At 38.5% G+C, this 10,883-nt stretch overlaps 1 protein-coding gene across 5 annotated transcripts in view; it reads left to right on the forward strand.

Annotated features, from left to right (window-relative positions):
- fam131ba (family with sequence similarity 131 member Ba) overlaps positions 1-8,512 on the forward strand; it is a 29,174-nt gene extending 20,662 nt beyond the window's left edge. For all 5 annotated transcript variants that reach the window (XM_057355170.1, XM_057355171.1, XM_057355173.1 and 2 more), the window contains 4 exons: positions 2,532-2,672; positions 4,269-4,552; positions 6,164-6,400; positions 7,983-8,512. In XM_057355170.1, coding sequence (XP_057211153.1) covers positions 2,532-2,672; positions 4,269-4,552; positions 6,164-6,400; positions 7,983-8,210 — 890 coding nt within the window. In that variant the 3' untranslated portion in view covers positions 8,211-8,512. The remainder of the gene's footprint in view (positions 1-2,531; positions 2,673-4,268; positions 4,553-6,163; positions 6,401-7,982) is intronic.
- The last annotated feature ends 2,371 nt before the right edge of the window (positions 8,513-10,883 follow it).

Here is a 10,883-nt window from a genome sequence, read left to right on the forward strand (position 1 = left end):
TGGAAAACGCGGAGTGGAATCTGCGGACCTTTAGCGGTGTAATAAAAGATAGTTTTTCGTGGCGGGGATGTGAATCCTCTCTACGCCACTTCGGTTACCGTTCTGTTTCGCCTACCAAAGGGCGCCTGTGATTGGAAATGAGCAGTGGCTCAAGCCTCAGAACCACCCCGTGAACGCGTTCCGGGATGTTCAAAGGAGAAATAAGTGAAATACGGGAGTTTCATGGGGAGAAATAACAAAACGGGAGGGAGGCGGGAGATGGTTGTGAAAAACGGGAGTGTTGACAGGTATGCTGTAGTGTGTATACTGTGAGTTAATAAATGCTCCGCTTAAATATGCGATGTAAATAAACAGTGCTCATTAACAGCTGTTTAAGCTGTAGCCCCGCTTGAAATGAATATGCTTGGACCCCTAAACGGTATTCCTTACGTCACCACTTAACCGAATAGACTTGTCTGAATTCGCCCCCTATCTCATAGTGCACTATATCGGGTGTCATTCGTTCACTCTTTTTTTACCCACAATGCACTCTGATTTTGATTGCACATTCGATGTACACTCGCTCACACACTATTCCGTGATACAACACGCGACAACCGCTTGATTAGAATCAGCTGGAGGAGATTGACCGTTAATGCCACGAATGCACGTTTATAAACTTGTGTTTGTTCTTGTTCACAGCTATTTTCGTGTTTTTGAGAATAATCTGTTTATGAATTTGATATATTAGTGTTTTATTTTTAAAATATTAAGTAATTTTATTAAACGTAATAAGTGTAATGGTAAATAAACGTGGCAAACATTTGTTTTGTTCTCTTTATTAAAAACTAATACAATAAACGTGACAATGTAAAAATGAACTTCACCATTTTACAAAACAATCCATAAAGCCACACAGGTGTAAAATAAGCGTTGTGTCGAATGTCAGACGCAGGATATATTACGTCAGAGTCCGAAATTATTCACTCATTTTCATTCACTTCTTCGCCATATAGTGGACTATTTAGCATTCGCTATATAGGGAATAGTAAACGAGTGAACAAGTGAGCGAATTCAGATGCAGCTACGGATACTGCACTTCTCTGAGTTCCTTTCTCCCTTTTATGACATTTCAGATTTTTGCCGCGACATGTCACTCATTCTCCTGCTCTATATAACTTCGTCAAAGCATATTTCAGATGAGCTGCGGCTGCCTGTCGCCTCAACTCTGATTGGTTTTGTTCACGAGCCAGGTGTCTGACTTTCAGACTAAACCATTAACCATTTTTGGAGGGGGAATTGAATCACAATTATTTAGATTTTTTTTTCGTCAAATTGCATTCTTTTGTGGATTTAATTAAAATCTCATGTATGCAATTCATGTATTAAATTTATTTACAAAACAGGCGACTTTATAGTATAACTGTTGGATTTTGTGAGGCCCCTGGGCAGTGGGGGCCCCTAGAATTATCACCACTTTTCACGCCACTAGCGACGGCCCTGGCTGTTTGTATATACTCGTGTCCTCTTCACTTATTTTAGTCATTTGCAGTATTATTTGCGTGGTCTAAGCTATGATAAAGCTAAGCATTTCATGCTTGCATTGCATAGCACGTTTGAGGTCAGAGCTAGCTAACAGTAAATAGCAACGCTGTTAAAGGCGTTTGATCTGACAGCAAGATAGCAGTTAGGAGTAAGTTAGTACATAGACGTCCCCCCCTTGTAAAGCCATGCAGGGACAGCCGGACTACGTACCGCAGGGTAGAGGGAGAGGAAATGTGCTTTGTAGAGTTGTTTGTCCGTTAAGGGCTACTGAACATGGTGGCGCAACATGGCGAATTCAATGTATGTAGGCCCGCTCTGTATGTAGATAGAAATAGCTTATTCTAAGGTAATACAAACATAACAGTTCATTACGTAAGGTCTTTGTACACCTCTGAAGAAATAGTTTTGTGTATTTATATTGCATTTCTGTCAAAAGATCCTCCTAAAAATCATATTTCTCCTTTAAGGAATACAACAGTAATATTTGCACATTAGCGTTATTTTTTATGTGATAACCTTGATTTGTATCACTGTTTTCATGTGTCTTGTCATGCTGTCAATCTTTCACATTGCTGTTGGATGGCTTTATGCACTCCTGAGGTTACATTTCGTTGAAATTCAAGAGACACTGGACCGGAATGGCCACAATACATCTTGAAATGTGGATTAAATGAAAATTTGGAACGTTCTATTAATTTTTTTCCACGGTTGTATTTACAGAATTAAAATTCAATTGAAATTTATTTCTATAGTGGTTTTCACATTTTTTATTGCTGCTCTATTGTAAACACTTAATAGAAGTAGAACAGACAAAAGTAATATAAAACAGGAAATGGACTTATGAAAATTTATGAATAGAACACAAAGAATAGATTGTATTATTTCATATATTTAAATAACAACACAAAGAAACTGCTTTAGAATTGTGTTTTGCAGAAAATGAATGATCTTTTTGAGTTGAAACCAATTTTGTCCTGTTTAGCTTATTTCAGCTGTACTTTTTGCAGGAATCATGCAGCAGTTTGCCATATCCGAGGCAACACTGTCAGCCTGGAACTCAATGTATGGAGAGAGTTTCTGTGCAGACTCCAACCAGGGCAGTGTTGCTCACCTCAGTGAAGTCAACCAGGAGAGCATCACCAGCAGAGGTGAAGATTACAAACATGACATTCATTTCACATTAATTCATCAAACAGGAGGAAATATGTTGTAAGAAGAGATTATAAGAACACTTTTTTGATATCAAAAACAAAGTTTAGTTTCTCCTGCGTTTTATTTCTGGTGCCTGATTTGTCTGTATAGATCTTTCCATATGACATAGCTTAGATGTTACAAGTACATCCCAAGGGATTTTATCGCTCAGTGGTTGCTCTTTCATAGTTCAGAGACGGTCTCTGTTATATTTCATTCAGTATTTGTCTTTTAACATTTTTTATAAGAAATTGAGCTGACATAAACAAGACTACAGAGCTTAGTGTAGAGTACATCAGAGATGACGTGTTTTTGTTGGCCAACCTGGAAGTCAGCGCCTCACTGGTTCACTAGACCGAAAGCCTATGCATTTTTCCCATAGACTTTTTGAAGATCGCAAAAATTGAGATCTGTTAATAACAAAGGTTTATGATGTTAACACGTTTTGTCTATTAATCACGTTTTGTCTGTAAATCTTTACGAACTAACACAACGTTTGTTACCTCTGAAGCCTATTATATTTTTTATGTTAGTAAAAAGCTAACACAAGGAAACAGACTACACTACGGCCGCTCGATATCAATGTTACCACCACCAAGCCTCCTACGACTTTTTCAAATTTGAGTAAAAACGTGTTCCCTGAACTTGAATTTCTCTGTGAACAAATCACCATTTGTGTCCATGTTGAGATTTGTGTCCATGTTGCATTATTTGTGAGATTTGTATGCGCAATGATGTCTAACGTCCCCGCCAAAGGATGTAGTCACTTTCAGTAACTTGTTAGCAACCGCTGTTTTTCAGACACAATATAGTTTAAAAAATCACGAGCGGGTTATAACTGGTGTGTTTTATGTCATAGATTAAAACATGAAAATATATGCTTTGTTAACCACAGATCTTATTTCAGGCGATTTACCAAAAACCCATTAAAAAAAACATAGACTTGAATATTTAGCTGCTCCAACATTAAGAACGGCTTACCTGGCATCTTTTGACATCTTTCTTAAACCACACTTCTGTGTTTTACTGATGCGGGCGCTTTAATATTTCTGTGGTTTTGATTTATTTTGTTTAGTGTTGACAGATGTGCCTTCCAGTCTATTTGACAGGTCTGGAGCACATAGCCAGTAGCCGCCACTTTATTTAGTGTGTCAGAGACTCCACAATGACAGCTGCAGACCCAAAGGCAGCAGGAAAGATTTGTGGAGCAGAGGTTCTTCTGAAGCTGAACAAGCAGAGGGTTGAGGCCAGGTTGTTACAGCATAAGACCAAATGAGTCTCTTTGAGATTGTGGCCTGATTGTGTCGATGAAATGAGGATTTAGTGTGCCAGACGATGGCAAATATGCATTCAAGGTGCACTATGTGGGGGCTGAGGCAATTCTGACGGTATTAGATCTTGAAAGATTTCCAAGTATTAAAGATATCTTAAAGAAACAGGACACCTCAAAATAAATATTCAGTCCTAATTTACACATTTTAACATTTATTATTGATATTAAACCTTTAAACATTCATATTTGACTATTTACCCTTTGTCTGTTTTACCTTCAGACCAGCCATTGCATCATTCCTCTGCAGAAGTGTGGCCTCGCACCTACGTCTCCCATGGCCTTTACTGCCTCTCCTCCTCTGATGCATGGGAGCCAATCAGCAACGAGCCCTCGGGCGTGGCTTCACCTGCCGCAGGCTCCTACATAATGGCGGGCGGGGCTTCGGGTGAGGGTTACGATGGCTCCGCCCACTACCTGACGCAGCAGCAGCTGACGTTGCAGCAGCAGAACCACCTGCAGCAGCTGCAACAGTATCAGCAGCAACAGCTCCTGCAATACCAACAGGTGAACAAACACGCAGTCAGACAAGCTGCCATGTTTACATGCTCGGTAAAACATCAATGAGCTGTGGTTGTATATGCAAATTTTGCAAAAATTTTTAGTTTTGTCTACTGTGTCATGAAAGGTGGGGGAATTTTAAACAAGACAGGAACGTTTTTGTCTTTGTAGTATACTTGCAATCTACAAAATACAAAACGAGTTGTCTACTGAGAGTATACTTCAAAGTGCACTAAAAATTTTAAAGTATTGAGCTGGTAAGCTATCAGTATACCTAAAAGTTCACTTGTAGTATAGTTGCAGATAGGGAGACAACCCGTCCCGCTTTGCGTTGTACCGCACAGTATTTTCACCCCTTGTCCCGCATTTTCATCAGTCTGTTGGTTTTTAGTTGTCACATTAAGAAACGCGTTCTTTAACCCGAAACGCACATGAGAAGCTTGTTTGCGCCATTGTTTATTTAACTATTTAACAACGCTGTGTCAAAAGCAGCAACCCGGTGCACTCCAGTGTCCAATGAGTTCATACAAACGCAACTATTTTTTAATATTTTAATACACTTTTACCCAATGTATGAGAATAGGGCAGTGATTTCAGTCATCAAGAGGCTGCGATGTCTGTCAGTAGATCGGGTGGACGATCCTCCCATGTCAACTTGCCGAATAAAAACTCACTAAAACATCGTAAACTGTGTGGCTTTGAAACTGTGTTTAGCCTATAGGTTGTGGTTAGCGTATTAATATAAAAAATTTTTGCAAATCATTAAATGCATTATTTAACAATTATACATTTTAAAAGAGAAACTCTTTTTCATTATGTGTTTGTTCTTTATTCCTTTAGTTTTCTCTTTTTGAGAAGATCTTCAAAGTTTACAAAATGATAACTCCACATCTGTTCTGTGCTCAAAATTTAAAGAGACAGTGAACCTTTCATTGAAATCGCCATTAATTTTTTTATGTTATATAACATTTTATCTATGCCTTAATTATGTTGTAGTTGGAATGGACTAAATAACAAATTATTTTTATAAGCTAAAAAATTATCTAAAAATATTTTCATTCCTTTATTATATCACAGTTTCGTGCAACGGTGTCCCACATTGTCCCACACTAACAGATTACCTGTCCCACATTTGGTTTGTTGGGTGGTGGTCACCCTAGTTGCAGATGAACATTACAGTTGTGTACTTACTGTTACACTTACAAACTAAAAAGTGGGCCAATTTAATCCCAAGTAGTACACTTACAAGTATACTAATTTGTACTTTGATATTTGCATACTTACTACAAAAATATATTAAAATTATACTAAAAATATCCTTGAACTTAATTATATAAAGAATTTGAAGTATACAAAAAAATGAGGATGCTGGCTGAATAACTTGGTAGACTATTCAGTGCCTGATTAGAAACTAAACAAAATCATTGTATGATGTTTCGATCTGATTTATGTATTTAACACTATTAATATTTTTAAGTACTAAACTCAGCCGAAGAATATTTTTGTTTTTTGTAGTCAGCTCATCGTACAAACTTAACAGACCTGCTTAGCCTAAACATTACATCACTTCACTAAACATGCAAACATTAATTTTTCTTTTTCCTTTTGCCTTCAAAGTCATTGGAACATCGACTGCACAGCACCTCCCACTCCTTACAAGCCACGCCCAACAGCACTATCCATAGCCTGGGCCCACCCACTCACCCGAGACTGGCTGACTTGTGGGCCGCAGCACAGGTGGAGCCCCATCAAATGGAAATGATGGCAGAAATGGGAATGGCGGAAGTTTATGCGGTAGAATCCACTGCGGAGACTGAATGCATCCCTGAGCAGAGAGAGGAGGAGGAAATTAAGGTGTAATGTCTTACTGCATGTCGTAGTGGTGTGTATATATACAGACTAGAAAGTCATAGTGATTTGGGGTTGGAGAGTTTTGACTTGGATCAGTAGGAAACCACTTAGAATACCAAAGTTTAGCAACCACATTTTAATGCACTAAAAACCTTTCAGAATATCAGCAACACTGGCATCATGGTTTTGAACAGACAGGCACCGTTTATTAGAAAATAAGTCTAGTGTATTGAATGAACCTGCTTAAAGGGATACTTCAGCCAAGAAACAAAATTTCCCCATTTTTTACTCACCCTCAAGGCATCCTAACTGAATATGACTTTCTTCTTGAAGAATAATGCAGTCTGAGTTATAATACCATGTATACTTTTTCTAACAAGTGGTAGAATGGGAGTAAATGGGGAGCAATTTTTTGAAGCTCCAAAAAGTGCATCCATCGATAAAAGAACTGCTCGACACGGCTCAGTGGTCTTAACAAAGGTCTTCTGATGTGAATCGATGCGTTTGTTTAAGAAAATATCCATATTGACAATGCTATTAACAATAATGTCTAGCTTCCGTTATTCCCCTGCTGCGTGTGACTGTGAATCAAAGGCACAGAGGAGACGGCATCCTATTGGAACAAATGAAAGATGCCGCGTTCGTCACAGGAACTTGCATGTGTCATTTGCAGGAAAACAAGCCTCTTGTTCACGCGCAGCAGAGGGATACGAGCAAAAGCGCACGAGCAGATGCGTTTCCTCTCTGGAGAAGCGTCCGGTCTTTGCTCTTGCGAACGCAACTGGCTCTTAAAGGGAATGCGAGATGAGACTCTGCTGCTTCCGAAATCGCCTACTACTTGTAAAGAGTATGAGTCATGAATAGTATGTCCGAAACCTCAGTATGCAAAAAACAGTAGGCGAGAAATACCGGGATGATCTACTTCTGCCGAGATGTGGATCGGATGGACACTTATCTATCCCATGATGCCACGGGAGCTGAGCAACGGTCAAATTTCAAAAGTAAATAAAATAAATATAGCGGAAAACTTTAAGGTGGACGTCCGTTTTTAATGTAAGTGCCAATAAATGAATTTCTCGTGACTAAATTATGTTTTTATCAACGCTCACGTATAGGTTGTTGTTAATTTGTCATAGGTCAAAGAGCATACGGGTCACATTACCATAAAACATGGCGGACAGCGGACGCAGTAGGTCCGAAATGTATTCATACTACTCCCACTCATAATATATAGAAAGTGTTTTAACGGCGATAGGTAGGTACATATTCAAATTCAGTACGTACAGTCACAGTATGTGATTTCGGACGCAGGGTCTGGCTGGTTTACTGCACGTTTTGCCCAGAACACAACCATGATTCATTAAGAGAGGGGGACAACCCATTTAGACCATGCGCGCCGACCGTTTTCCCGTCATTAAACTAGCAAAGGTGGATTCGGACACGCCCTGAGTGCACCAGGCGCCAAGCGCCATGCGCTTTAGACAATGCGCTTAAATCATTAAAAAATGGCCCACAGTGTTAAAAAGACTCCAATTGAAATTCGTGACATAATTCAGAATATCACATATTTGCTTTTTTGCTCCAGGAGGATATAACATTAACACTCAAACCCGAGCTGACATCGGTAACTCCCGCCCTAACCCCTCCACCACAGAGAGAAGACTCCACCCCACCTAGGGGCATGAGCCCGGAGCAAGCACCAGCAGAGCCAATGGCTGAGCACATGGCCTACGAGGTCACATCCTGCGTCGTCCAATCGCTGGAGGAAGTGGAAGTGGAGAATGGGGCTATTGTTGTTGTGGCAACCAACTGACAGTTCAGATTTACTGAGAGCGAGCAAAGGACACACTGAGAAAAAAAAACCTTACCGTCTGTGAAATAACCAACCAGTTACGCTATTCTATACGCCATTTTACCACAGATATGTACTCGTGTGGACTGTCACACGTGGTGGAAGAACTTTGCTGTAACGGGGACAGATTTATTCTTTATTTAACAGTGATGGAGCGCAAGGTGGAAGAATGCACTGGGGCCCATATAGAGACTAAACGCGTGGGAGCGCAAAGCCGACATGTTGCTGCTGCTGCAGAACGCTGGAGGTTTATAGGCGAGAGAGACAGGTGGAGTCCAAGGACACTTGCAAATGAAAACAAAGAGTGCAATACTGAGAAATCAATACAACCAAATGAAAGTGCATGCGTTAATTTTAATTTATTTACGTATTTAAGTGACTCTGAACGATCGGTATACATATGAAGGGTTTGGTTCCAAAATGAGATAACTCTGTTTTTAAACTTTTTCAAAAATCATGTTTTTTTATTGTGCATTCCAATTAATATCAATCAAACTGCAGTTGGTTTGTTTTGATTTAAGCCTTAATAACTTAAAAAATACAGCTAACTAACACAATAAAACACAATAAAAACATGATAACATATAGTACAAAACATGATTTTTGAAAAAATAAATCTCATTTTGGAACCAAACTCTTCATATAGTAATAATAATAATAATAATAATATATTGATTTTTGTAATAAAACTAAAAGCCAATGAAACAGTATGTATTTGTATGTATATATAACATGTATGTACTGTATGTGTGTATGTTAGTACGAATGTACGAATGTATGTGTCTGGTATATTCTGAAAAACATATTATGACTTTTTGCCATTTGGCAAAACTGTTGTGTGAAGTGTCTCCTATGTACCTCCAACAAACACACAATTTCAAACAGACACTGATACATGCAACACACACATGGAAAAGATGTTTTTGCTCTAAATAAATCCAAGCACAATACTGCCCGACTGAAAACAGTGCTGCCCTTTTCAACATCCTAACTGTATGTTTACCAAGACTTATGCACTATTATGAACATCAACGAATGTATTACCCATCTTCATAACGACAGTCCAGTTCTGTCCTCATGTCTTCAGTTTCATCATTGACGTTTTTTTTTATCTGTTCGTGCGCTGCCTGCTTGAGCTGCTCGATATTGATTTGCACTGAACAAAAAGAAACAACAAAGGCAAACTGAAGAGTCGTCATCATTCCAGGAGGTTCTGTCAGTCTTTACATGCAAAATAGAAGCAACTTTAGAGACTTGGAATCCATTGGGACTGAAACTACAGGAAACCGATGTGGAAGACGAAGGTGTTGAAAGATGTGTCGTAGACTGAACTCATGAACTAATCTTTGAGTCGGATCAAATCATTTCCTCCAGAAATAGACATTTCTTTCAAACCCTGTAACTTTTTTATTACCTCAGTAAAACCATGTGGTAATAGGGTATAGCATATGCTTTTGTCACGACAGACCGTATGACTGTGGAGATGATGAGAACGTGCTTCTCTGGTTAATGCTTGCAGGCTTTCCACTAATTATTTCATACGCTGTAATTTTAATGTCTGCTGCAAATAGAAGTGCCCTGAACTATAGCGTCCACTTCACTTATATTTGTCATTATAAATAGATATACTTATATGTTCCAAAATATAAAAAATGACTGTCAAGTTGTGTTATGGATATTGTGCCAACAGTCTGGAACGCTTTTGATTTAGCAAATGATTTATATTCTGGGATGATTTTGAGAGTTTTGCTTTTGGTACGATGCAAAGCTAATGCAATATTTATTTTTCTATTCTAACAAAGTTGTCATTCTTTGTGATATTTCGAACACTGTGGGAATTTGATAGGCCCATCTGCTAGAGAGAGAGAGAGAGAGAGAGAGAGAGAGAGTGTGAGTCATTTTTTTACCGGTCTAATGGCTGCGTTTGGGAGGATGTTGATTAAATTACAAACCTTTTTAAAAGGAGAAAATAACAATGATCAGTTCACTCGCTGAAACCTCTAAAAGCGGATGGAGAGAGAGAGAGAGAGAGTGTGAGTCATTTTTTTACCGGTCTAATGGCTGCGTTTGGGAGGATGTTGATTAAATTACAAACCTTTTTAAAAGGAGAAAATAACAATGATCAGTTCACTCGCTGAAACCTCTAAAAGCGGATGAGTCCTCATGGTTATCAAGCACTGTCAAAAGGACAAAATTACACTCTTTTCTAAATATTCTCTCAGCGTCTTGAATTACACAGCAAAAATATCCAAAGGATGGTTACGCAAAAAAATTGAAGGTCATCAAAAAGATGATGGGAAAAGAAATATGAATTGAAAGTTAAGTAAATAAATCATACAGGGAATTTTGGTTACTGAGATTTAAGGTAGACAGCAATCTTGCAGTTTCCCTCACCATTCATTGTCATCTTGTAATCTCAGTTAAATCATGTGCATTTTAATGTGCTGTAAATAAAATCCTTATTGTGAATCACCATCTCATTTGTGTTTGACTAAACACATTAAAACAGCACAGAAATACTTAAGGATACCAATTTAAAATACTTAAAGGGCTAGTTGGCTCAAAAGTGAAAATTCTGTCATCTTTTACTCACCCTCAGGTTGTTTCAAACCTATATTAATTTTTTTGTTCTGT

This window comes from Triplophysa rosa, linkage group LG16 (assembly GCF_024868665.1).
Source record: "Triplophysa rosa linkage group LG16, Trosa_1v2, whole genome shotgun sequence".
In the NCBI taxonomy this organism is placed as follows: Eukaryota; Metazoa; Chordata; class Actinopteri; order Cypriniformes; family Nemacheilidae; genus Triplophysa; species Triplophysa rosa.